The sequence below is a fragment of the Coffea eugenioides genome, chromosome 2, assembly GCF_003713205.1.
Source record: "Coffea eugenioides isolate CCC68of chromosome 2, Ceug_1.0, whole genome shotgun sequence".
NCBI lineage: Eukaryota > Viridiplantae > Streptophyta > Magnoliopsida > Gentianales > Rubiaceae > Coffea > Coffea eugenioides.
In genome coordinates this window covers 163,294-189,499 of record NC_040036.1, presented here as the reverse complement: position 1 = coordinate 189,499, position 26,206 = coordinate 163,294, and the positions used below count along the sequence as shown (strand labels likewise).

Below are 26,206 nucleotides of genomic sequence, written 5' to 3'. Positions count from 1 at the left end.
TGCAAATCAAAACGAGTTTAGATTAGATTCCAACCATGATAGTACTGACACACAGACAGAATTCTAACAGCAGCCACACCTGATAATCAATCAATCAAATGTTGACCACACCAAGTTAAACAAACAAAAAAAAGGTCGTAGTCAATTCATGGACAGCAAATGTCTCCAACCAACTGAAAACCTGTTGGTCCAACATATCTAGTACTATGAGTGGGATTTCAGGGGTCACCATGAAAATGAGGATTATTTATGTCAAAGGGTTTGAAGATCTTCCTCTGTTATTTAGCACTACTAGTCATTAGGAGAAAGTGAAGAGTGAGCAGCAGCGAGTAAAAATATTCAACAGCGCTAATAGCTTGCTAGTTAATAAAAGCATCCAGTCCAGTCCTTGTTGCTTTTGCTGCTGCTGCTCCTCTTCTCTTGTAACTGTAAAGCACTAGTACTTGTAGTAGAGTGGCAATTATTGTTGTTGTTTGCGGCGCAGAAGATCCAGAAAAAAGTCAGTTAAGACAGTCTCGTACGAGGGCATCTTAGCATAACCGGGAAAGTAGTTAATATCAATGACAAGGTACCGATTCCCAAACCGACCGTCCCTGATTACGTCGAAGTTGAAGAGATGCAAGTCCAAGGCATTCCTCAAGGCCTTGGCCAAGCGAGTAAGGAAACTCACCGGAGGCATTTGGGCTGCCTCCTCCTCCTGCAGCTGCTGCTCATCATTATTCTTAAAAGACGAAGAAGAAGGGGCAGGGGCGGCGGCGGTGGCGAGATTTGAAATCTGGGAAAAGGTCAACAAATTGTGGTGGGAGGCGCCCAATCCTCCCAATGGTTTGTCGTCGTCCATGAGGATGTCTGGTAAGGACCTCCGTTTGACACATTGCACGTAGTCCCCAACAACATAGACTTTGAAGACGACGCCGCCGTGGTTCACAAACTCCTGCAGTACAAATGGCGCCTCCTCCTCCTCCTCTAATTGCTTCAATCCTTGGTGATTGAAGACCAAGGACATCTGGTGAGAGCTGGCGGTCCCGTCGGCAAGCAAGGGCTTCGCGATCACCGGAAACTCGAGGGGGCTAGGCAATCCCTGTTCTCGGAGATGTTGGGAATCTGGGACCAATACCTGGTGAGGGATTCCGAAAGAGCAAGAAGAAGAAGAAGAGGAGTCGGATTCGTCGATTGGTTCCGGTAGGTGTAAGTCGCGGACGACTTGAAGCATGGAAAGGCGATCGTGGAGGCGGAGGACGGCGTCGGGAGGGTCGATGATGGGGACGTCAGGGTGGAGGGAAGAGAAGTGGCGGAGCTGTTGAGTCCAGTCGGGGCCGGATAACTTGTGAAGGAGGCAATCAAAAGGGCCTTGGTGGGATAAGGGCTTGTGGAGGTCGATTGGAAGGAGATGGATGTGGCGTTGTTTGGCGAGATTGAGGAGAGAGGGCTGGATGAAGCTTTCCACTTTCTTTGGTGAAAGCGCGTAGCCTATGCGATATGTTGTTGGTGGCGGTGCTTCTCCTCCTGCTTCTTCTGCTCCTGCGGCGGCGCTAGGCGATGGACGACAATCCATGAGCAAATCGGAAATACTAGTAGTACAAACCCTACTCCACCCCACTCTGCGTGAAGTTCAGGTCACTGCTCCACTCCAACCAACCACATTCTCACAAATTATTATTGTGTAATTATAATATTCGTACTAGTATCGAAGTTGAGCGCCATACCTCACCAGAGACTGGCACTCACTACAGTACTTATTATAGGCCGTGAGCGAGCCGCCGGTACCATATGTCCCTAATGTTCATTTGCACTGGTCAATTTCAAATGGCACGAACCATAATACTTCAATTACAACACTAATCAAAGAACATATATATATATATATAAAAACATCATGGTTTTCTTTTTGTGAAGAAATATGCGACCATGGGAGGATTAGAGATCAAAATCCCACCAACTCTGGCCATTTTGCCATGGAATTAAATTGAATTTGGGTGGATGAGTGAGAGGGCCATCACTAGAGCTGTTAGTTGAGCCGAATATTTGGCTGCCGAGCTCGCTCGACCAAGCGGATGAGCTTTGAAATGTGTTCGGATTCGGATTCGGATTCGGCTTGATAAACGAGTCGAGCTTGCACGAGCTCGAGTGGACATGTGGCTCGAGCTCGTGCAAATTAACCCCAATAAAAATCTATAATTTTTAATTTTTATATTTTTGAATTGTGAAATGACATATATACTCTTCCTTATCGAGCCTAATCGAGCTATTTGGATAACAAACGAGTCGACCTTACTCGACTTGTTAATTAAACTAGCATATCTTGAGCTCGAGGTCGACTCGTTTATCACAATTAACGAGTCGAGTTCGAGTCTTATCGAGTCGAGCTAAATCGAACTTTCGACCTGCTCGTTCCACTTAATAGCTCTAGCCAGCACCCAACCAAATTCTTGATTCTCTTTGTCCGTTGTTCTTTTGTCTTTTCCCAACCGTCTTGCACTTGCGGTCGATCCGTTGAACCCCTCTCTAACCCAACTACCACCTTTCCAACCGTCACTGTTGATCTCACTCATCCGTCACTGTTAATCTCTCTCTCTCTCTCTCATTCTTATGGTACTAACTACCGCTAAGTTTTAACTCAGTGATCACTAAAAAGAGATTAAATCTCTCTTTGAACTGTAGGTTGGGGGATTCAAATCTCACCTGTAGTGAAAAAAATTCAAAAGAGATGCAAGACCACTCCTTCGATTTAATCGGATTCGCAAACCTGCTAGCCGAATAGATTATGCATTGACACTTTCTTTTGCAGGGAGATTACTTACCAATCCAGCAATAGTTGAGCCGGGTAGCACCGCACCTTCTCTCACATGACTGAATAAATAAAATGGACGCTAATGCGTTACTAATTTAACTTTCCATGGGAATATTATTGCTACTCCAACGCTCAGTGTTGTGGCCGCAGCAGCAGCAACTATTTAAGATTTGAGCCGTGGCAGTTATTGTCTGCCGAGGAGTTCATACAGGTTAAAGCACGTTTCTTTGGCCACTGTTTTTTAAGTTCAAAGATTTGTGCTACGCCTTTCTTCCCCATTCCATTTATAAGCTCATCAGATCTCCTCTTTTACCACCACCAAAATACCAAACTTTGAATGATAAGTTCATCCAGTTATTCGTTTCAAACATGATCTTCAACAAGAACACCACACTCCAACCACATATTTGACCAATGACATATTCCCATGTTCATTAAATAAATTAAAAAAAAAAAAAAACGAATCTGACAAACTATCTACAGATTCAACAGTAAGACGACGGCCACTTTTTTCCAAATAACTATTCATCACAAAGAAATTCATGCAAAGAACTTGAAGAATTTTAAAATAAAAAAAAATGGACAAAGGATACAAGAATAATCAGAGAGAATCTTATGATCTTTCCCTTTTACTTTGTCTTACACCATCGACCGACACATACAGAGAGGCAATAGCAATCACGTAGTAGTAGACTTCACATGTGATAACATTATTATTTCAAAATTCAAAATTGGAGGAAGAGTACCACGTAGAAGTTACATTATGCACAACCCTCGGGCATGCATCGTCAGCAACAGAACTTTCAGGCACTCAATGACATCGAAATAACTGAGGATAGCTTGTATTTGCGTGTTTTAGTAGAATTCTGGGGCTGAAATAACACCTCGGTGTTTGATCTAACAGTCGCTTCCTTCCACTCTGATGCAGAAGTCCCCTCACCACGGTAGTCACGAGAAGAGTACAGAACTTGAAGTTTTGAGTGAGCTGCATCAGGTGTAGAGATTAGCATGAGGAAATTGAAACTGCAGCACACAATAAACACTAGAGTTTGACATGTCAAAGTTCAGAAGTATTTAAAAACTAAACGGGCTGAGAATAATTCACTTAAACCTTGGATTAACTGACTCAAGCTTGTTGATTGCTTAGCTAATGGAGTTCCTTCCTATTCGGATATAGTTATTGTTATCAAGCTTCCCTATTTAAATATTGGGTTTTTAAGACAGCTCAAAAGTGATGCACACTATAGAAATTAACCCACAAAAAAATGTTGTCATAGTTTTTATGTGCAGGCTCCCGCCACTGCCATACTCCCAGGATTCACAAAACCACCATTATCCCATCAAATAATGGACCAACTAACCAAACTCCAGTTGTCTTCCCCATTAAAAACTGCTGTCTTCTCCAATTCAGAGAGAACCCAGGTCTTAGCCCATTCACTTCTAGTATCAGTAGACAAAAAATGATTACATGGTTTGTAAGTGCAACATTCCACACCAAGCAAGTTGTCGACCCCCATCTCCATTAATTCGTGGTAGTCATTACACATTCCACCATGAGATGTACTGCAATTTATTGACAGAACAACATAACTTGTAAACTATTCAAATTTTCTTCAAAATCATTTCGAGTTAATTTCCGTAAATGCTTTCACTTTGAGTTATTCTCAACCCATGCTTAGAACATTTGCACACTGTAAACATTCCACGTATATCTTTTCTTAAATCTTTTACACACTATCCTCACGTATTTCAATGTGAAAGAACTAGATATTGTAATATCATCATTGGTTATTCCTCAGTGTTTTTACTCAAAGAATACTGAATGCAAGCTAGTGGCTAATAACTTGTAGGTGATGGCTGCTTTAACTGAGTTGTTACCTCTATCTAAGAGGAGCATAAGTTTAGCTTGTCTTTTAAGAAACTTCATCAATACGAGAAAAGCAATTGTAGCTCATCCCATATGTAATTAAAATAACAATAATCAGCAATAAACAAAATGTGTCAGACTAAATATACAACAAAATGCTTCATGAAAATTAAACATCCTTAACGACTTTTTTAAGCAGTTACTGATGCTGACTCCTGAGAAAAAGAAATTATTCTACTGCTTCTCCAGAATTAATGTTCTCAAAGAAGATGCAACTACACAAAGGACTAGTAATTACCTAAACCCAACATGCTTGTTTTCTGGATAATAAGACTACCAACTTTTGATCTTTTAACATTCCTTAAAGCCTGAATATCGTCTTGCTTCCCTTTAAAGTCCAGAAATTCTCCAAAGAGAAACTTGTTGCCCTTGAGCTCCAACCTGCATGATTATAAAATCAACTTCATTCTCTATATCGATGAGACAAGCACTAAACCAGAAAGATAACATAAAGAGCTCATTTAAACGAAGAACACCAAAAGAAGTCTCTCTTAGCTTCCACTCCCATCCCTCTCCCTCAGCAAATGGAACTTCATGAAGACATTCAACATGCAAATCTAGATCTCTTTAATTCTAGGCATTCAAAACCTTCACGCTACCCCACTCATTGGCTAAAAAGACAGGAAAAAGACCCAAAAAAGAAAAACCCCACCTAAATTCCTTTATTCTTTGTGGGTGGTTATAGCAAACCACCTGGATTTTACAATGACATCATTCGAGAAACTAAGCAGTGACAATTGGAAATTCGACTCTCCATTATCTGAGAAAAACTATAGTACACTTAAAACTCATCACAGTGAGAATAATACAGGATGTAACTTTTCAGTTGCAGTTGAAAGCTGCCACTGAAATGAACTTGGGTGATTGAAAGCAGGATTTCATGACAAGATAGCAATGTAGTCGGGAAAGAGATCTAAGAATGCATAAAAACAAGCAATTGAGGTAGAAATTAGAACAGACCTATCCCACATTGGAGCCGTGCCCAGGATAAAATCAAGTTTCTCATGTAATGACTCCTGCATTTCCTTTTTTCCGCCACCAAATGCACCCTTTATCCAACCCGATAGCATGTTCTTAGGCTCTGGCTTTAATTGTGTCCACTGGTCATATGTGATGACCTCAGAAGGAAATAAATTTGGATGAACAGTACTGCAAAGAAGATAAACAAAAACATTATTGTTTTGATAAGGCTAATAAAAGCAATTTATGCAAAGCAAAGCTTTGGATCTCAGTACACTCAAAACTACCACAAAATCATCATATATTGGATTAAATACATAAAATCCCCTTGCGGTTTTGCCGAAAATCAACTGGACACGTTATGGTTTCAAAAAGTCCACATAACCCTCTTATACTTTAAACTGACGTGAAATTTCACCTGTAACCTGTATATAACCTGCAAGTGATGTATTATTATTATTATTATTTAATATTTTTTCTTTTCTTTTAATTTTATTTTTGGTGCTCAAATTCTTTTGACTTAACTATCATGGGTATTTTTACAAATTTTATAACTTTTGAGTTAACTATCATGGGTGTTTTTATAAATTTTAAAACTTTTAAGACACTTTTAAAATTTTCAAAACTTATTCATCCTCCATCTTCTTTGCTCCCCATCCTCTACCTGCCACCACCACCAACTGCCAACATCTCCCCATCCTCTACCTGACACTTAAAATTTTCAAAACTCATTCATCTTCCATCTTCTTTGTTCCCTATCCTCTATCTGCCACCACCACCACCACCAACCGCCACCTGTCACCACCACCCTCTCCTCCTCTCTCCCTCCCTCCCCACTTCCCCCTCCCTTCTCTTCCTCTCTCCCCTCCTTCCTCCTCTCCCCTCTTTCCCCCTCCCCTCTCCTTCCTCCCCTTCCTGCCCCACTCCCTCTATCCCACTCTTCTTCCAATGGTAAGCAAATTAATAGAGAAGCCAAACAAAAACAAGAAAGAAAATGAGAAGAAATACTAGTAGGAATGAGACATGGTGGCAATTACTACTCATTTAACCTATGAGCCACAACTATGCCCATGTAGTGGGACAGCGAAGTCCACATCCATATTCATTGCTCTGATCCAAGTATTTATGCAAGTCTATCCTGCTTACAACTCATCTATATATGATATGCTCCTCCACATTATTTGGTACTTTGGAGTGGGAACAACCAACATGGCACAAGATAAATAGTCAGAGCATGGCAACTAAGATGAGCAAAAAAATAAAATCAAGCTGTTATTCCATATAAAAATCAGTTTGTAGGTTTCCTCTTTCTAATCACCTGTTCTCAAAGACAATTGAGATAAAAATATAATAACTGGAAGTTCAGTAGAGTGTTACAGAAGAAAAGGTTCTTGTTTCATAATTTACTAAAGTAACTGCATTTCCTGGTAACTTCCAAACACTTGTTTTGACTTTACATAAGGGAACTTGCAGTGAAAACCAAAGTACACAATGAAGTTTTTAGGACAATAAAACCACATTCAATACAATATACTTTTGGTGTAAAACATGCCTACAGATTCTTCAATTATAAGGAGGAAAAGAATTACAAGCAGGTAAAACCAATAGCTTAAGATTTCAACGTTCTACAGACACGCTTACAGCTAAGTGAGTCACCTTGAATTCAAAAGCTGAATGCTTACCAGAAATTAGGGTTAGGACATATGACTTTATAAGACAGATAACCTTCTGGAAGAGCGAGGCCCCTTTGTTCAAGATATGATTCAAGAATGGAAATCAGTTGTTTGGTTTCTGCTACCTGTTAAAAGTAGACATGTAGAAGAGCAATGTAAGAGATAAAAGCTAGCAAGAATAAGCAAATACGATGTTCTTCCATCCGATGACAGTAATGTTAATGGGTATAAGCCAGTAGAGAATGGTAAAAGAGAAAACTACAAGGGAAAGAAGGTAAACAAGAGAATTTGCTTTGTTATATTAGCATGCAGAACCAGAAATAAAGCACAACAAAACAAATAACTGCATATCACTCTCAGAGGTTTAGAGGTTTGTGGTGCAGAATTTGGTAATCAAGTAACAAAACTTAAATTTCAAAAATGTACAGAATGGCAAAGATTGAATAAGAGCCAAAATTAAAGTCAAGAAATCACTTTGGTTTCATCATGAAGTCAGGAAGCATCAATGCTTTTAAGGTTAGAATGATGTCAAAGAAAGATTTGTAAAACAAAGTGGAAAGACTTGAGTGAGAGAAAATGTAGTAGCAGTAGCAGTAGTAGTAGTAGTAGCAGTAAAATCCTAGTGTGGTTTACAGGATCCGGAAGACGCTGGTCCTGGGAGATGTGGTGCTTGTTATGTCCAGTGCCGGGTATGGCAGTGCAAATCCAGGCACCATCTTTGCTATCTATGGAGATCATTCCAGAGACATTCTTGATAGAAACGATCACTGCTTCCCTGCACCACCCACGGATAAATGTTAGACAGGCATTTGACCTTCCTGCATCCTTTTCACTATTTATCAGCACAATATTTTCACTTGGAATGAAGTTGTGCGTACGTGTAAATACATTCCCCAGTTTGACATACAATAACACTCCAGTAACTGATTATTCCTATTCAACTAGTACAAACAATACTACTAGAAGAAATCGATGCAATACTAAATTTAAAAATAAATAAAAAAAAGGGAAAATAGGGGAAATTTTCCAATACGGGAGGAAGTGGCCGAAACTCGTGGTGTTGTCAGGAGGGCTTAACATTAACTTGACTAAGCAAATCGGCGATTATAAACCGAAACGTTCTTCTGCGTGCTAACCTAACAGAGATACAGAAATTTCTTTGCTTTTGGCTTTCCAGTTGGTCTAACAGCTGTCAGACAAAATTACTGAGTGCGGAAAACATGGCGGCTGGTTGGTTTTGGGGTTTGGGGTTTGGGGTCTGCGTATGACTAAAAATAATTTGGCAAAGGGGAAAAAAAAGAAGAAGCACCTCTTGGTGACGAGAACCATGTCGATACTCTGGCGGGTGGCGGCATCGGGGTCTGGGATCTGGAGTCCCACATAAGCTTTTCCTCCGTACAGCTTCTCGAGGCGATGGGCAACAGTAAAAAGGGCAGTAGCGTCCGAGGAGAAGGCATCGGCGTCCAGAATATCGGCGGCGTCGCCATCGTCGTAGAAGAAACGCTTCAGCAATCGGAAGATTATCAGACCACAAATCAACTCCACCCACATTTCTTTTCTAGTTTTTTTTATTAATTAATGATTTTTTATTTACTACTTTAAATAAGTGCAATATGTGAAGTTCTTGCCTAATTAAACCGTTGTGAATTGTTCTACCAATTCCGTCTTTACGTATTACCCGCTACTACTACAGTCAGTAGTAGCTTCTTTTTTCCTTTTTTTTTTTTTCTGTTTTATTTGATTGATTCTCGGCCCTTCGGCAGGAAGGAAATCCTTTGACTTGGTCCACCGAGCGTTGGCTCCCTTTCTTAATCAAGAAGATCCCCTACAAATTTTAACCTTCAAAAATCCTAATTTTGTTTTTGCTTTCATAAAGTCGGTATTTGAAGTTGGCAAGCCACCCTTCTTTTCTAAGTTCGTACAACAAAAAGAAACACAGCCACAGCCAAAAGGAGTCGAAGCAAGGTGAGCTCCTTTGAAGCGGAAGGTTGTTACTTGTTACTGCTAGAAGGCAGTGTATTATATATACTACATCATATCCTTGTTTCCTCGAACAGTTAGTGCTGTCTAGTCAAAGATGGCAATCAACCAGCCACAACCATAGAATGGGTACTTCTTGGGCAGGGCTTAGATACAGGACAGCAGCCCCGGCCTTCAAAATGCAATATAGAGAGTTCATACAAAAGCAAGGGGGTTAATGTCCTTGACACGTTTTCACAGAAATCCTACACCAACTTCCCCACAGTTCAGCAGAAAAGGTTGTTTATGTACGTACATACCCATGATGAATAACATACTAACTAGTACATCTCCAGTTTTAGTTATCATCATACGAGATATGGAAACTGGTAACACATCCAGATGCTTGCGGGTCTTCTGCTCCGCAGCAATCGTAAAACTTGGCAGCATAAGGAGGATCATCAGCTCCCAACTCGTAGTACCTTAACAGGATAAAAAGCAGTGGTTACCAACCAACCAACACACAAACTTGCAAAGCAGCTTTGAGCACAGAAAACCAACATACAAGGTGCGGCACCCCACAATAAAATACACAAGTGGGGTGGGGGAGCATCTTTCTCAAGACCAACCAACTCCACAAATAAAACTATAAAATTCAGTAGAGAACCACAGTCCTCGGGAAATATATGAATCTCATTCGTTGTGCAATCTTAACACTATAGGAAGGAAAGATCTTGTTATGGAGAGTCGACACCCACAGCCTTTGCAAGTGAAATGACCACCAACCAGTTTAGTAACCTGACTGGCTAGTCATAGCCTTTGAATAATAAATAAATGATACCGTTGATGTAATCACCGGCGGCAAGTCAGCATTGATGATAAATGTGCATCCTGTCAGAATTCTTAAGCCGCTGGAAGCGATAGGACCTCCCTCCCACCATACATATATATATATATATATGTAATAAGAATATAACAACCGGCATATGCGCAAGGAAGAACATTTAAGAGCTACAGCTAGTTAAATAAGAAACGACGTCCCAATTTCAATTCATACATCATACTTGCTACTACTAGTAGTTTTTGGAAATGCAAAATGAGAAAGTAAAAGAAAAAAAAAAGCCGGTAAAAAAATGGAGGGAGGAATGAGGGAGAAGATAGAAACAGGACGTACCTTTTCTGATCGTCGTGACGACGACACACGAAGAAAGAAGGATGATATCGACATGAATTAGGGTTATTGGATTTTGGAGAGTAGCTGTGTCTGCACCGCTTGCAAGTCTTGCAATCCACCACTACCTCCTCCTCCTCCTCCTCCTCGGTTTGCTTTTCTTCTTCGCCTTCTTTTGCTTTCTTATCCATTTCCCAGTCGATCGATCTGAGTCCTGCCTTTCGTTGATGGATTAATTAAAACTCTACGGCCTATCAATTGTATTTGTATTCGTCTCCGAGGCGTGGGTCTCTTCACTCTGTTGTAATTCTTTACCGTTGGTTGGGCCATAAGAAAAAAAACAAAAACCAAAAAAAAAGGCCGGGGGGGTGGGGGGCGGTCGTGTGGATTGGGAGCGGAATGGGGCCGGGGTCCGGGGAGTGATTAAATTTATACCCTCTCTGCGTTGGCAACAATACCCGTAGCTTTTGAATTTCTTTCGTGGTGCTTATCATTTCAAGAAACATATATTCATGGAGCGAAGAAAAAAACAAATATTTGCATGTAAAGGTGAATAATTTTGAACATTTTTACAGGTGCTTAAGAATGTCCACTGTTTGATTTAGCAATCCAGAATTTCAATTACAAATAAGTATGTAAATAAAAAATGTACATTGAAACGCAAATGCCAATATTTGTTCATTTTTCAGTAGACAAATTTTTTATTGTATTTTATTCAAAAATTAAAAAAAATATATCAATATGAGAAGTTAATTAAGGAAGAAGTCCACGATCCAATCATCCTAATGTTCACTGAATAAATAATACAAAAAAAAAAGTAGAAAAGAAACAAATGGTGATTTGTTCACTTGCTTTACTTGTGATAGTCTCAATAATAAAGGAGTTAAAAACTACCAATAGTTGACAATCTTTCTTGTGAAATCAACACCTAATGTCCCCTAAAATCAGTAAACGATTTGTATACTTGCAGAAAATGAGCTGTTTATGTTTAAAAAATTTGGTTTGAAGTGAAAGCCTCGTCAAAGTTCATGCTTCATGCAACATTTCTATTGACAATTATTGATTTTCCAGTGTATGGCTATTAGTCTAGCCAGAGCACAAAAGAATACAAAGCATGTCCTATCTACTTAGATGAGGCTAATAGTTTATATTTGAAAAATCATCACAAATGTTGTTGTTATATGAGGTATCGTCGTTTTTTGCCTGGTGATTATAAATGGCATCATAAAAAAATAGCTATTTAACGGAGAAAGAGAATTTAGATAGCCTCTTAGGACTTTATCCGATGAAGAAATCCTCCTGATTTAACATTGTCATATTAACCAACATGCATTTGGGAAGGCTCCTGATTTTCTCCAAAGGAAGAAAAGAAAATGAACGCAAAGCAATTCAAATTGGATGAAGAGGAGCATATTTTTCGAACTTCCATATTGGAGCACTAACCAAATAAGACAACCTTGATATTATGCATACTGTGAAGAACGTGTGCGAAACTTATGATTGGTACATTATCGAGTATCCCTTCAAAAATTAGGGATACTTGACAAGTTTGGGAGGATTTGAAAGATATGGGATTGAAGGAAGAATTACGTCTACAACCAAGGAGGGAGGGGTACATCAAAAGTTATGCCACCTGCATGCTACACTTTATCACTTGTAAGGAAAAAACGTTTTCGCCAATTTTGCATCAAACATACCTCAGTGCAAAAGAAAAAATAATATGGTGGATTTTTATTTTTAGTGTTTCATACTTTTAGTTGGGAACGAGCAATTGAGCAAGTTAAAGACGTACGGGATATGTTCATATAATGGGACAAATTGAGAAATCTCCGCTGAGGTTTTTAACACTTTCATTGACCTCTCTCGAGATTTTAGAAATTCTACTAATTAAAGAGATCAATCCAAGTAACAAATATACTATTAAAAAAATGTATGTTAAGGCGTGAGAAGGTAGTTTTATTTCATATGTGTTCTTTTTTAATTGTTTACAAGTTGTATCAATGAAGAATAAAACAACGATAATTTCAAAAACCTCCCTTAAGATTTCTGACTATTTCACTGGTCTTCCTTTGAGTTTTAAAAATTATACTAACTTCTTTTGAGATTTATTATCTTGTAACATTTAGATCCAATTAATAATTCAAAAGTAATATTAGGAGAGAAAAATAATATGATTTCACCATTGCCCCATCATCTACTAAATTGTTTAATTAATCTAATACATGTCCAAACATTAAAGAAAACACTAGAATTTGCTGTTTATCAATAGGGATTAAATCACATATGACATCAAAAATTGTATATCATTCTATATATTTTATTTAATGTAGATCTAAATTGTTCTTTTCAATTACATATTCATTGTCAAACATGATTAACAACAAATACTCAAAAAAATCTATAATCAAAATACTACAAATAGTGAACTTTAATATCATAAAAATCTCAGCAACTAACCTTAATATGTTGCAATGTTTTGAAACCTATCCCGCACCGTTCGATCAGACCGACTGAACTGTCGATCGGGCTGCTGGGCGGGTTAGGTTATGCCTTAAATCCAAAGGGATTAAAAAGTCACCCTCTCTTTTGTGCAAACCAGTTAGCCCCGATGGTCCAACCGCTCCGGCTAGTTCTTTGCCCTAAAAAATTTTAAATTTGCTCCATTAATCACATTTGATGACATTCCAGAAATAAACTTTACCAATTACCCATGCATAATTGTCTCCAATTAGTAAGGTATTAACAATTATTACCTTATTTCTACTCCTCATTCCCTTTCTCTCATTTAACTTGTGTTTAACATTTTATTGCATATAGTATATTAATTATGTTAATTCTTCAGTGCATTTCAATTGTTTGTCATTGCCTTCTATTTATTTTTATTCCTATCTTATAAACTACGTATCATATAATTTAGGAAAATTAAAAATGTAAAAAATTAAAGATGTAGATAATAATGTTATTCTATATTTCTTTTACCTTTTACTTATAAAAGTTATTCTTGAAATTCAAACAACTAATACATAAAAGATTAGAATAAGGATCGAAGTGATTATTTTTAACATTATTGTTGAAGTTTCTAATATTTATGATATATTTATGACGTTACAGGTTAATAACGGTTCGCCTAGTGGTTTAATCAGTGATACTTAACGCAATCATTTTTTCGGACCAATGAACAGTCTGGGTTTCAAAACTCGATATGTTGACAGAAATATTTATGATGTTAAAGTTTGTTCTCTGTAATACTTTGGTTGCAAATTTTTTGATTATTTGTTGTTGATCACGTCTGACAATCGGTATATAATTGAAAAGAATAATTTGAATCTTGTATTAAGTGAAAATATAATGTGATATACTATTTTTTGATATTATATGTGATTTGATCTTTAATGATAAATAACAAATTTTAGTGTTTTTTTAAGGTGTGATTTGGTATTAAATTAATTAAATAGTGTAGCAGATGAGGGGCAATGATGGAATCATATAATCTTCTCTCTCCTAATATTATTTTTTAATTATCCATTGGATTTAAACGTTACAAGATAATTACCTCAGGGGAAGTTAGAATAATGTTTAAAACCTGGAGGGAGGCCAGTGAAATAGTCCAAAAACATCAGGGGAGGTTTCTGAAATTATCCCATAAAACAAATTGTAAAATTTAGGAGGTTATAAGCGAAGGAAAGGAGGAGGAGTAGGCGGCGGGCCGACGGCTTAGGAGGAGGAAGAAGGGTTAGGACCCAGCTTGTGTATATCGCTTTTGAAGATTAGAGTTAGATACACCAATATCATCCTATCTATAGTCTCTAGAGAGAGAGAGAGAGGATACACGTAATTGACCACCACCATCCTCCTCCGTCGTTGTTGTATACTTTGAGAGAGAGAGAGAGAAGGGGAAGCTAGGTAATTTTGGAGTGTTGGGGGGAGGAGGAGCTCCTTGGCTTGGCTCCGACGTGGTGGTCGTTCTCCCTCCCTCACTCCATCCTCTCTCTGTCTGTCTTTCTATAGTATAGTAGTCAAATATCGGAATCTCAGGATCAATCCTTCTCGAAACCTCCACCACTAGCCAGAAGCAAAGCAATCTATGTACTAGCAACTAAATAGTGGTAGTGAATAACTATACATTTTTTCTAGTGGAAAAAGATATGTCGTCGGTTTGTATCGTCCAACACCAACACCCCTTATCTATCATGAATTTCATGGCTGGGTCTCCTCCTCCACCAATTCCCCACTTGTCCAGGATCAAATCCTCCACCAATCCCCCTCTCTTTCCTCACCCCCTTCATTCTACCATCTCCACCTCTCCACTCACTCCTGCTCCTACTTTTTCTTTTCCCTTTTCCAGCTCTTCCTCCGCATCTTCTCTATTTTTCCCTTTCCCCGGCACCCCTACCTCTCCTCCTATTATTACTCCTCTTCCTTCTTCTTCTATGTCTACCTCCTTTTCAACTTCTTATTACTCTGACAATAATGGCTTTGCCTACCACCACCCTACTCCCACCACCACCAGGCTCTCCTCCTCCTCCTCCGACGATGGAAGTTCCGATGATTTTAGTCATACAACCACCCATTCCCAAACTGATTCCGACTCTGAAGATGATGATGATGACGATGACGACGACTCCCACGTTCCAATTCCTCAATGCCACCGCCGCCGCAGCTGCCACCACAATCTTCATGATTTCTCTCCTCATTCTCCTTCTTCTTTGCCCGACAGATGGGACGTCTTGGGTCTCGGCCAGGCCATGGTAACTTTCAACTCTTACTACTACCCCAATTCGCTTTCAATTACTGAACTACTGCTCTATTTATCTTCTGCCATCTCCAACAGCACTTGTTGCTCTGACTATCACACGTGCCCTTCCCCTATGTCTTTCTTCGTTGATTAGTTGTCAGTTGATGACACCCTTTTCCAATTCTCCTACTTCGTGCACCCTCCGTCCACTATTTGCCACTTTCACTGGAGCAAAACAATTTCGTCACCTTCTCTTTTCCTTTCCTTCTCTTTTCTTGTTTTGTTCGCAAAAGGAGAAATTCGTGGCGTGATCCTTTTTCTTCTTAGGTTGATTTTTCTGGCATGGTTGATGATGAATTCCTCGAGAGACTTGGACTGGAAAAGGGTACAAGGAAAGTTGTAAATCATGAGGAAAGGGGTAGAGTTTTACAGGCTATGGATGGATGCAGCTACAAGGCTGCAGCTGGTGGCTCTCTTTCCAATAGTCTGGTCGCCTTGGCCAGGCTTGGTGGTCTACCTGTTGGAGGCCCTTCCCTAAATGTAGCTATGGCAGGCAGTGTTGGAAGTGATCCGCTTGGTGGGTTTTACAGGTATATCATCCTTCATTGTCCTCACCCTTTTCTGTTAATTTTTCACCATACTTAAATATCCACGGGTTTTAATTATTGCTGAACTCTGTTAAATGAAAATTTCTAGCAATCTTTCCAAGAACATTGGAAATCCCTGGGCTCTTTCTCTCTCTCTCTCTCTCTCATTTTTTCACTTAAAAAGGTGCCTTTGTGGTGTATGTATTTCTGCAACACCAACATTTTTGTACTGCTTATTGTTTCTAATCTGGTTGCGTTGGATAGGTCAAAATTGAAACGAGCAAATGTGAGTTTCCTGTCGGCACCTGTTAATGAGGGAACTACTGGAACAGTTGTTGTTCTCACAACACCAGATGCCCAGCGTACAATGCTTGCTTATCAGGTACTTAATGGGTGCATAACCTTTTCAGGGAAGAAGTTTTTTGCATCAAGTTCAACCAGTGGTGGAGCTCCTTTTGTTTTGCTCACCATGAGTTCGTGTTTCACAAAAATTGATGCTTTTTGGAGTGGCCTAGTTCTTTTGCTTGAGATTTTGCATAAGCTGATTATAGAAAATAATCAGAATCAGCAAAAATCTTTGGTAGATTATGGATTTTGGCTTTTTTGGCTATTAAAAAATCTATAATCTAAGTGCAAAACCAAACCAAAACGTCAAAAAACTGATTATTGAAAATCTGAATCTATAATTAGCTAAAATAATCAATTGATAACAAGGCCAGTATTCTAGTGTTGGGTACTCGCATATCTGGTGATACTGAAGTTTTGGTTGCGTTGGTGGCCTTGTTATAAGATAGAATGTAGGCTCTGTTGCTCGATTAAAGTTAGCATGGTTGTATTTGAGGAATTGTGGTGGCAGCTAGGGGTGCAAATGAGCCGAGTCAAGCCGAACTTTGGCCTAGTCGAGCTGAGCCTCCAGTTAATTTTGTGAAGCTTGAACTCGAGCTCGAGCTCGACGAGCTCAAAATGTCAAGCTCGAGCTCGAGTTTAAAAAATAAAAAATAAAAATAATAAATTTATTTTTTAAAAAATAAAAAATAATTATTTATTTTTAAAAATGAATAAAATAATAATTTTTAATAAATAATAAAATATTAGGGATATATGTGTAATTTTACTATTAAAATAAAAAATAAAAAAAATATATATAATTGAGCTCGCGAGCAACGAGCTTAATGTTTTTGAGCTCGAGCTCGATATTGACCTAGCTCGAGTCAAGCTCGTACTCGAGCCGCGAGCCGAACACCCCTAGTGGCAGCTTCCTGCGATCCTAACAGTGCTACGCGAGCGGCTCGATTCGTGAACACCCTTAGTGGCAGCTTCCTGCGATCCTAACAGTGCTACGGTCATGGCAGCTATGACTGATCAAAGAAAGTTTAATGCTTAGAAACTTCATTTACGTACTTTTTGACGTTTGTATTTTAGGTTTAACCAATTTCAAATTACATTAAATTGTTTTAGATGCTATTGTAGTCCCTACTGGAGAGTAGATAATGAGGTGACGGATTTGCTTCAAGGAAAAGCGCTTGATAAACTTGATGATTAGTTTTATGTAGTTATGATGATAATGACGAAAGGATGTAGCTTATCGATAACAGCTGGAGTTGGCGGCGCTGAAATGGTTTTATGGATATATATAGTACAAACAGCATTCTTTCCCATTTTTTTTTTTTTAAATATAGTTTGACATTTTGAATAACTAATTTCCACTGTGATGTTGTTGTGCATAATCTCACTGTCTACATGATGACTGGAGGCATTATCTCTCTGTCAACCACAACTTAGGCCCTATTCATTTGCAGATACGTTCTGCAGCAAATTTTTGTTTCTGGCTGTGAGTATAAAGCAGCATGCATCTTTTGATTAAATGGAGTGACCCTGTTGTTTTGGGTGGAATGATATTTGCACTGCCTTTATTCTCTCAAAAACCATTCTGCAGTTTTCAATGAAAATATATTGTATTTCGTGTTACGCACATTGTCAGGGTACTGCCCCTTTTTATTTTGCACATGTTCTTTTACTTAGACTCTCTTTGTTTGTGGTGACAGGGTACATCTTCCACCATTAGTTATGATTCCTCCTTGGCTAGCTCAATTTGCAAAACAGATGTGCTCATTGTTGAAGGATATCTATTTGAATTTCCTGATACAATCAAAACCATATCAAAAGCATGTGAGGTTGCCCGCAGCTTTGGTGCTTTAGTCGCTGTCACAGCATCAGATATTTCTTGCATTGAGAGACACTATGATGATTTTTGGTAAATATGGCATATGTTCTTCCCAGCCTCCTCCTCGTTTCTTATATGTCTTAGTATTGGAGTTTAGCATATAACAATTCTTTCAGAAGATTTGCTTTAGATTTTTGTACGGCTTCCCCTTCATTGAGCAGTACTAATTTACATAGGCCTCAAGTATTTGTCAGCTTGTTGTTCTTAAACTATTAGAGCTTGGAACCTGGTGCATTTAGGCGATGCTATGCAGCATACTCTGATCTTTCAAACCCAATTCCTAACGAGTAATTTGTGATTTGCTAATGAGGTGCTGTTTCTTTTTTTTTGGGGCGGGGGGCGGCCCAGGGACATCATGGCTAACTATGCTGACATCGTTTTTGCGAATAGCGATGAAGCCAGAGCTTTCTGTCACTTTTCCTCGAAGGAAAGCCCCGTTTCGGCTACAAGGTACCTAAGCCACTTTGTGCCTCTAGTATCGGTGACGGATGGACCAAGAGGATCTTATATTGGGGTGAAAGGGGAAGCAGTGTATATTCCTGCTCCTCCTTGCATGCCGCCGGTGGATACTTGTGGTGCGGGGGATGCTTATGCTTCAGGTATATTGTATGGTATACTGCGGGGAGTTTCGGATTTGAAAGGTATGGGTGGCTTTGCCGCTAAGGTGGCATCTGTAGTTGTTGGGCAACAAGGAACTCGGCTTAGGGTGCAAGATGCTGTGAAACTGGCCAAGTCTTTTGCATTGTGTCGGGAGAGCTCCTCCGCCATTTGATTTAGGTCGTCTGATGGTCTCAAGTTTGTGATATTATTAATTACTAGGGCACATATTCATTGTAGTAATTTGTAAGAATAGATTTGATTAGACAAAATGGGGGAACAGCACCACCATGTATGTGGTTTTCTCAGCTTCTAGCTATTGTAGATCCAGTCAAATTCGTTGCTGTAACTTGTAATCAGAATCACAAGTTTATTAGCTAGCTGAAGTTGATGCCGAATACTTGCGTGAGAGAAAATGAAGCTTGATTTTGAAGTTGCAATTGCGTAAAGATACAAACAACCCAATCCACGCTCGACGACGTCAGAGAGCAGACGCTGACAAAAAATAGACTCTTTTGTTTTTTCATTTCTCTCAATTCTCCCGACCGACTTCCCAGATCCAACCAAAGGGGAATTAGGGATTTTATTTGGAGGGTTGGAATGGGAGCAGCAGACAGTCTGGAAGAAATGGGCATGGGCAACCATTACTCCCTCCATAATGATAATACTTCTACTTGCAGCGGCAGCAGCAGCAGCACCCTAATTTTCACCTACGGAACTCTCAAGCACGGTTTCTCCAATCACACCCTCTTACAAGACATGATGGCCTCCGGAGATGCCGCCTTCCTGGGCCTCTGCCGGACCGCCAACCAACTCCCTCTCGTCTGCGGGCCCTACAGAGTTCCCTTCCTGCTCAATTTTCACGGCCGCGGCCACCCTGTCTCCGGCGAGCTCTACTCCGTCTCCCCAAGGGCATTGGCCCGCATGGACGACTTGGAGGGCGTCACTCGCGGTCACTACGACAGGCTGCCCATCAGGGTCGTCCTCATCCACGAGGAGGAGGAGGAAGAGGAAGAGGAGGATCATGACCCCCTTCCCATAGAGGCCGAGGCCTACTACGCACACTCAACCTATGCGGAGGCGCTCTGGAAGAGGAACGGGGAGAAGGGATACCACTGCTACTCCGAGAAAGAGGCCAAAGGATACGTCAAGCGCAAAGACAGGCCCCAGCATCTCTCTTTCTTGGACCAAATTCAACTTTTTCTGTCTTCTCCTTCCCCTCCTCCTCCTGATTTACATCCAATTGCTGCTGCTGGTGTTGCTACTACTGCCTCCAAATAACTCTAGTAGAGTCTCCGTCCCCACCACCAGGTAGGCTTATCTTATGGACGGTGAGGGACGGGGTATGGTATAGAGGGGATGATGTTTCTTCATCCTGATTTGTAATTCCACCAACCTTTTGCGTGCAGCTCTGTTTTGTTTGTCGCCCGTTCTTTGGCTGCGCCTTTTTTTTTTTTTCGCATTTCCTCTTTATAGCTAGTTTGTTTTTTTTGTCGGTAGAATTTCTATAACTTAATCTAATATAAGGAGAGGAGAAGGGGGATTCGATATGAGAGGGACTTCATCGAAGAAAGTCAATTAATACCGTCACATGTTTTGACAAATTTTGGTGGAGGCCAAAGGCCCGGTGGCTCCCTCTTTATAGCTAGTTTGGGAGTTGAGATTCCAATGGAATCGAAATGAAAGGTACATTTTCTTACGTTTGGACTTTCAGGTGAAACGGAAAAGAAAAGAAACAAACGGATTGTGAAGGATGCCAAGTGTTGCTACAGTGCAAATTTTTTACAAAACTTTTTTAAATTATCCATTTTATCCTAACAAAACTATTGAATGAATTTTTATTGACAGATATGTTCAAAATCATTCTACTTTTTTCTAAAACTTCTAAACAATATTAAATTCTCTTCTTTTCTTTTCTTTCATAACTTAACATTTTCCATCTTTTTCTTTTCTAACTTAAACGTCCAAACTAGCTATTAAGTGAATTTTAAGAATCGTAGAATTTTAAAGCATTGGGTCCATCAAGACAATAATGGCTTGCGGGTTAAAAGTTTATTGTTTTCCTTTTTTTGGTTCATGATATCTAATTCTAGATTTCCAACACATTGCGTTGTTGGACGATTTGTAACAACCTTATATGCAATTATGGTTTCGAAAAGCATGGTGTGATTTATAACAGTGATTGGAGTTGATTTCATCCAGATATTTTTCTTATTAAAAAAAAAATCTAATTTAAGATTTCCAAGGGGAGTTAGCGCCCAAAAGCCCTAATTAGAAAATAACAAAGAAACCAATAGTACAAAACACTCTAGCTCCCACTACTGTTGTTTCCCTTCTTTCAGTTCGAAGTGACGAAGATAGAAGGGGAACTTAAAGGAGGGTTTTGGGTTGTCAAAGGGGAAAGCAGTAAATTGCATCGTTCATACTATAAAAATCATAATGGTATCAACATCTGATAAAATAGAATGATTAGAAGGGGTACTCAAGGTGATTCTTGCTTCTGGGCATCCGTGTGACTGTTAATCCAGTCTTGAACGTCAGTTAGGGAGATTGAACAAAATATGGTGCCGATTAATAGAAGTTGAGGTAAGTGGTGTATTATTTGTATATTTAGCTTTTTATACACTTTTCATGTACAATTTTTTTTTTTTTCACTTGTAGGTTTAGATCATGTCACATATAACTTGAATTCAAATTTGAAAAGCAAATCATGTATACATGACATACATTCATAATTGCTAATATGAAAAAAAAAAAATCACTGCTCTGCTAGAGCATATAGAATTAATCCATTAAATAGTAGGCTACAAATTTGCTTAAAAGTAATACATTGTTATTTTTGTTGTAAGATTTTATAGTCAACCTGAATTTGGAAGGTTTAAGAGTCCACCTCCCTGTTACATCCATGATTCTACCGCATTAAGACAATAATTTCTGAAAGATAGGTTTGATTAAACTTAATTCTTCAAACAATTAAGACTTCCAGGCATAAGCTAGTGGTCTGAAATTATTTTCCATGATGATATTCATACTGAAACACAATGTATAGGTCCCCAAAGTTTGAGCAATTAAGAAGTTACCAGCAGCCAATACCAACTAATAACTCTACTGCGTACCAGCCATTTCCTTATTATGGAACGGATGAAAGAAATCTCAAACAGAGAAAAGATCTTGGGTGAAAAACAAAGTGAGCAATGACAATAGGCTCCTCAAGCGCACAGAGTAATACTTCTAGAAATAGGCTTTGATAGGAAGAGTCCAATAGTTTCAGAAACAAGTTGAACTGGATACGGAAACCACTTCATCACACAACAAAGGCAGGCCTTACATTGTCGCTTCTTCAGGATCAGCCTCAATTGGCACCGGAGGCATGCTATTGCCACCTCTCAGCCGAGAAGAGACATTGTCAATAGCAGAATTAAGTTGACTTATCTTTTCATTTAATGTCTGCCTCGTTTTCTGCATCTCAAGAAAAAGAATACACCGATGGAAGGGGAGGATCAGAGGATAGAATTAGGGTTGCATAGTGAGAATTCAATCCTCAATCTACTGCAAGGCAATAAGCAGGAGGGTGCTACTAGTAAGTACCTCTAAACCTTCGTCATAGTAAATTGGTCGCTTTGCCCTACGGAAACCGTACTCGTCTTCATTCAAAAGCGATCTTCTTATCTGATCATATGGATAAAGGGGGACAAAATGACTAAAAGCAGAAGCGAAAAACAGTGTGGCACAGCCAAACTCGCAGACACAAACAGATAGAAGGAGAACCACCCCACAAGGTGATTGGTTGACCACTCCATAGAAATGCCGCTAGAACTTTGAACAAGGTTACATACAAGGTTCAAGCACCTTCTAACTTTCAAATAGACAGAGCTAGCTAAGCAGCAAAGTTCTTTGTTCTAGATGTTCAAGCATGAGCTCCAAGAGCTGGTAATGATGAAGCTAGGAGAAATCGTAACCTGCCTACCATTAATAACATCTCAATGCAAGATAGTTAAATGCATCTATATGATAGGCAAAGACAGTAGAGAAACTAAACAAATAGGAAATGGAGGATTGTTTTGTTTTTGGGATATTATACCAACAAAAGAAATTTTGAAGTTGCAATGACCATTAATACCAAGTAGAAAAGTACTACAATTTCAATCACTAACAAAGCATTCATTGGATATTTTGAACTTCTCTAGCATTTCCTTTTCCTGCTTTACCTTGACATGTATGTCTTAGCATGAAGAGGTTTGAAAAACAATGCCAGACATCACTTATAATCCCAAGTTAATCCCTAGGATGCTTTAGACCTACTTTGTATCTAGAAATTTGTGAAACATTACTTAAAAAATACATTTTTTCCCTCCTTATCAAGTTCCATTTGATCATGAAAAGCTAACAGTTGAAGATGCAAAATGTGACCTAAGGAATATAATCACTATTAGTAGTTGTAAAATTCTTTTGCAATGAATCAAGAGATTTGGGTATATTAATGGTAAATCAACAAGCCAAAGCATAACCATTCCTGTATTACTAAATATGCTCATGTCAATTTTCTCGTCAGCTTTTCGTTTTTCCCTTCCATGGATTGTTCTTCTCTTATCTTTAATCTGATCAAGCAGCTTCTTCAATCTTGCAGCCAAAATTCCACACAGTTTATATATTTGGAAAAGCAAATGAATGATTACTAGCATCTCCTATCAACTCTGAAGCTAGAAAGTTACCGGCTACATACTATTTCAGTTCTATATCTACCAAGGATTGTCCTCCTATCCACAAACCACCAACCTCTTACCAATAGGCAAGGCAAGGATGGGCAGATAATCTCAATTAATAAAAATTGTCCCAACTAGTATCAGAATTGTAATATGTAGCAGAGTATTTAATTCAAGGACAATACAATCTTCCAATTGTTGACCAAAGAGTTACCAAGCAAACTTAATTATCAAAAGTATAAGAACTCAAGAACTTTTGTGGACGATACAGAAATGAGTTGTCTTAATGGAAAAAGAAAATTTATCTCACCTGGGGAGCAAAAACATATGCAAGTGTCCCAAAAATTGCACCTCCTAAAAGGAAACCAGCCACAAAATCACCACCACCTCCACCCCTACGATCACTGCACTTTGCAATCAAAAGGAGATTATGGCCACGGGTAAAGAGTGATGTTGGGAAAAGCAAAACCCAGCAGACAACTACAGGAAATGCAATGTGGATATAAAGACAGTAGTTAAAATAAAGCTCTCTTTGGAAGAATTTAGTCATCCAAGGACTAATTAACTATATGCATCTTGGCAAGAGACAAAGATAGATGTTTCATGGCTTCTCAGTTTTCCACATTATCCCACTATCTGTACTAGAGACAGAATCCCATTTTAAACTTAAAGTTGTGCTGAGCTGAATGTTTGACATGTGAGAATGTGTAGAACTAATATTACGAGGCCAAGAGGAATAGCTATAAAATTTTGGAAAATGATAAATGAGAATGCATCGAAAGGGGAAATGCACACACAGCTGGTGCATAACAAAATTTCCGTTCACAGGACACATATAAAAGTAAGACAAACCGGAGAACATTGCAAAAGTGCTTAAAAGCCTCTAAGAAAAAATTAGAGAGCTTGTATCTGGTAGAATACACAATGTTAAGCTCAACAGCAAAGAAACTGAAGAGCTTCTCATCTGAAAAATCTGTTATAGAACCACTGAATGACAGATATAACAAAGTCTCTGAGCTGTAGCAGAACATGCTTAAAGTTGCACCAGATTATTCATACAAGAGCTTAAAGACCACTGTGCTAGACTAATGCCAATATTCATACCTAGACAATACAAGAATACAGGTGGTATGCATTTATGACGCAGCACACATGTAATGAGAAGGTCACTCATTCATGCACTTGTTTGCTAAGGCCGTCAAACTAGCATGGTGGAATTCAAAAGCATTGTCAAGACAAACTTCTGGTAACGCAAATAAGAGAAGCCCAAACAATACTTACATATACAAAACAATGACAAACTTAACTTTCAAACATTGGGTGGAGAATTGAAGACTGTCCTACCGGTCTCACACTGAAAGACTGTCAAATTCAGTGTTATGTTTACCAAATAATACAAGAACAAGTTTTGGATTTTATAGTATTTATCTAGTTCCAAAGGACATTTTGGTGCATCAACTAAAAAGCAAAATATCAGAGAGAGAGAGAGAGAGAGGGAGAGTTGTCCTGGTAGCCAGTAAAAGATGAGGTAGTAGATAATGGAACCATATTTAGTTGTGGAGACAAGAATGAGCATACTTGTAGGTTGCATGAACAGTCCAATTGCGAGGAAGTCTCCGACGGCTGAAGTTCTTTTGGACTGTCAGAGTTGGTGTCTTGACCAAGGAAGAGGAGTTTGGGGACCAAAGTTGGTAGCCCTTGAGATGGTTTCCACCTGCAGCAGAATCAAGACTGTAAATGAGACAAGTTTTTGTAGTATGAAACAAGATCAAACCAGCTCTATTTTGAGTCCTGAGTTTTTTTCCCCTAATATCTGATGCTATTGCAAAGTTGCAATCTTGCATGTTATGGGGTTTTGGTTCCGCTTATTGCATAATGTGAATGGCTAATCTGTCAAATGGAGGTAAGGATTGATGCATATTTTTCTTCAAACAAAAAGCGAACAAAAAAGGGACAAGTCGGCTACATGCTTACAGACTTCAAAGGGGCGGATCAGAAGTTCCAAATTGTTTGCAAATTTGTAAAAACACTTGTTTTAAAACCTTTTGTCTATATTTCTCTTCAACTCCCAAACTAAAGAAATTAGTTTCTTTTCTTTCCTTTCCAAAACTCCCAAACAATACGGAAAGAAAATGATGTCTTTTTCTTTTCTAGCCTAAACTCCCAAACTATGCCTTGGGGGAAAAAAAGAAAACAAACAAAATAAGAGCTTCCGGCAGAAAACTGGAAATATGACGACGAAATCAAAACATTGTGGAAACCCTAGAAATTGTATGGCTGCGGAAACAGGAAAATATAATCAACTGCCATGCGGAGGAGTGTGTGTCTCAATAGTAATGATGCTATTATCAACTGCAAAATTCGCGTTCGGCAAAGTTTTATTAAGGCAGTATCAAATGCACGAAATCAGCACCGGCTCGTAAGAAGAAATGGAAACAGATAAAAATGCACGAATAGTAATAATCATAATAATAAAATTGAATTTGGGGGTACTTTAGCAGTTTACCTGAAAGAAAAGCGGGAGCGTAATAAAATTGCATTTGGGGGTACTTTAGCAGTTTACCTGAAAGAAAAGAGGGAGCGATGCCGCCGGTGGCCATGCCGCCGATGAGTGTCATCGCTCAGGACTTGTGCGTGTTTGTATGGTACCTAGTAGGAATAAATATAGATATGAAATAGAAGGAGAACTGAAACCCAACCCAGCAGCTCAAACTCAACAGGACGAGGACGAGGACGAGGAAAGCTTAGCGCAACTATCTATGGGATTTACGTGGTACCCTCCGTCTCCAAATTACCGGATACCCCTCCCCCTATCGACCATCGTTGATTTCTTTTTTCTTATTTTTTTGAACTAATTAATTATCGACGAAGGAAAATTG

The 26,206-nt window shown here is 39.0% G+C and overlaps 6 protein-coding genes across 6 annotated transcripts; 2 read left to right on the top strand and 4 right to left on the bottom strand.

Moving 5' to 3' along the window:
• Positions 1-1,745, bottom strand: LOC113760693 (inositol-tetrakisphosphate 1-kinase 1-like). Its single transcript, XM_027303371.1, has one exon. It carries the CDS (start codon positions 1,553-1,555, stop codon positions 461-463), a length of 1,095 nt encoding a protein of 364 aa, XP_027159172.1. The 5' UTR covers positions 1,556-1,745; the 3' UTR covers positions 1-460.
• A 1,636-nt stretch (positions 1,746-3,381) lies between these two features.
• Positions 3,382-9,118, bottom strand: LOC113760695. Its single transcript, XM_027303372.1, has 6 exons — positions 8,661-9,118; positions 7,985-8,126; positions 7,361-7,476; positions 5,679-5,867; positions 4,957-5,099; positions 3,382-3,776 (listed from the first exon to the last, which is right to left on the bottom strand). Exons 1-6 carry the CDS (start codon positions 8,900-8,902, stop codon positions 3,595-3,597), a joined length of 1,014 nt encoding a protein of 337 aa, XP_027159173.1. The 5' UTR covers positions 8,903-9,118; the 3' UTR covers positions 3,382-3,594.
• A 360-nt stretch (positions 9,119-9,478) lies between these two features.
• LOC113760696 lies at positions 9,479-10,794 on the bottom strand. Its single transcript, XM_027303373.1, has 2 exons — positions 10,485-10,794; positions 9,479-9,792 (listed from the first exon to the last, which is right to left on the bottom strand). The coding sequence occupies exons 1-2, from the start codon at positions 10,670-10,672 to the stop codon at positions 9,669-9,671; spliced, it is 312 nt and encodes a 103-aa protein (XP_027159174.1). The 5' UTR covers positions 10,673-10,794; the 3' UTR covers positions 9,479-9,668.
• Positions 10,795-14,194: 3,400 nt separating this feature from the next.
• Positions 14,195-19,081, top strand: LOC113764120 (uncharacterized sugar kinase slr0537). Its single transcript, XM_027308183.1, has 5 exons — positions 14,195-15,229; positions 15,544-15,806; positions 16,068-16,185; positions 17,849-18,057; positions 18,376-19,081. The coding sequence occupies exons 1-5, from the start codon at positions 14,627-14,629 to the stop codon at positions 18,797-18,799; spliced, it is 1,617 nt and encodes a 538-aa protein (XP_027163984.1). The 5' UTR covers positions 14,195-14,626; the 3' UTR covers positions 18,800-19,081.
• A 21-nt stretch (positions 19,082-19,102) lies between these two features.
• LOC113764121 (putative gamma-glutamylcyclotransferase At3g02910) lies at positions 19,103-20,174 on the top strand. Its single transcript, XM_027308184.1, has one exon. The coding sequence runs from the start codon at positions 19,225-19,227 to the stop codon at positions 19,903-19,905; it is 681 nt and encodes a 226-aa protein (XP_027163985.1). The 5' UTR covers positions 19,103-19,224; the 3' UTR covers positions 19,906-20,174.
• Positions 20,175-21,621: 1,447 nt separating this feature from the next.
• On the bottom strand, positions 21,622-26,206 carry LOC113762059. Its single transcript, XM_027305307.1, has 5 exons — positions 25,891-26,206; positions 24,906-25,041; positions 23,638-23,731; positions 22,213-22,293; positions 21,622-22,083 (listed from the first exon to the last, which is right to left on the bottom strand). The coding sequence occupies exons 1-5, from the start codon at positions 25,943-25,945 to the stop codon at positions 21,949-21,951; spliced, it is 501 nt and encodes a 166-aa protein (XP_027161108.1). The 5' UTR covers positions 25,946-26,206; the 3' UTR covers positions 21,622-21,948.

Excerpts from the sequence above, each read along its gene's own strand:
- LOC113760695 (XM_027303372.1), bottom strand. The coding sequence starts at position 8,902 with ATGTGGGTGGAGTTGATTTGTGGTCTGATAATCTTCCGATTGCTGAAG. Across the intron at positions 5,100-5,678 it reads ACGGCTCCAATGTGGGATAG|GTTGGAGCTCAAGGGCAACA; the intron begins GTCTGTTCTAAT and ends ATAATCATGCAG. Across the intron at positions 3,777-4,956 it reads AACAAGCATGTTGGGTTTAG|CTCACTCAAAACTTCAAGTT; the intron begins GTAATTACTAGT and ends CACCTGATGCAG.
- LOC113762059 (XM_027305307.1), bottom strand. The coding sequence starts at position 25,945 with ATGACACTCATCGGCGGCATGGCCACCGGCGGCATCGCTCCCTCTTTT. Across the intron at positions 22,294-23,637 it reads CATATGTTTTTGCTCCCCAG|ATAAGAAGATCGCTTTTGAA; the intron begins GTGAGATAAATT and ends CCATATGATCAG. Across the intron at positions 22,084-22,212 it reads ACTATGACGAAGGTTTAGAG|AAAACGAGGCAGACATTAAA; the intron begins GTACTTACTAGT and ends CTTGAGATGCAG.
- LOC113760696 (XM_027303373.1), bottom strand. The coding sequence starts at position 10,672 with ATGGATAAGAAAGCAAAAGAAGGCGAAGAAGAAAAGCAAACCGAGGAG. Across the intron at positions 9,793-10,484 it reads CGTCACGACGATCAGAAAAG|GTACTACGAGTTGGGAGCTG; the intron begins GTACGTCCTGTT and ends TATCCTGTTAAG.
- LOC113764120 (XM_027308183.1), top strand. The coding sequence starts at position 14,627 with ATGTCGTCGGTTTGTATCGTCCAACACCAACACCCCTTATCTATCATG. Across the intron at positions 15,807-16,067 it reads CCGCTTGGTGGGTTTTACAG|GTCAAAATTGAAACGAGCAA; the intron begins GTATATCATCCT and ends TGCGTTGGATAG. Across the intron at positions 18,058-18,375 it reads AGACACTATGATGATTTTTG|GGACATCATGGCTAACTATG; the intron begins GTAAATATGGCA and ends GGGGCGGCCCAG.
- LOC113760693 (XM_027303371.1), bottom strand. The coding sequence starts at position 1,555 with ATGGATTGTCGTCCATCGCCTAGCGCCGCCGCAGGAGCAGAAGAAGCA.
- LOC113764121 (XM_027308184.1), top strand. The coding sequence starts at position 19,225 with ATGGGAGCAGCAGACAGTCTGGAAGAAATGGGCATGGGCAACCATTAC.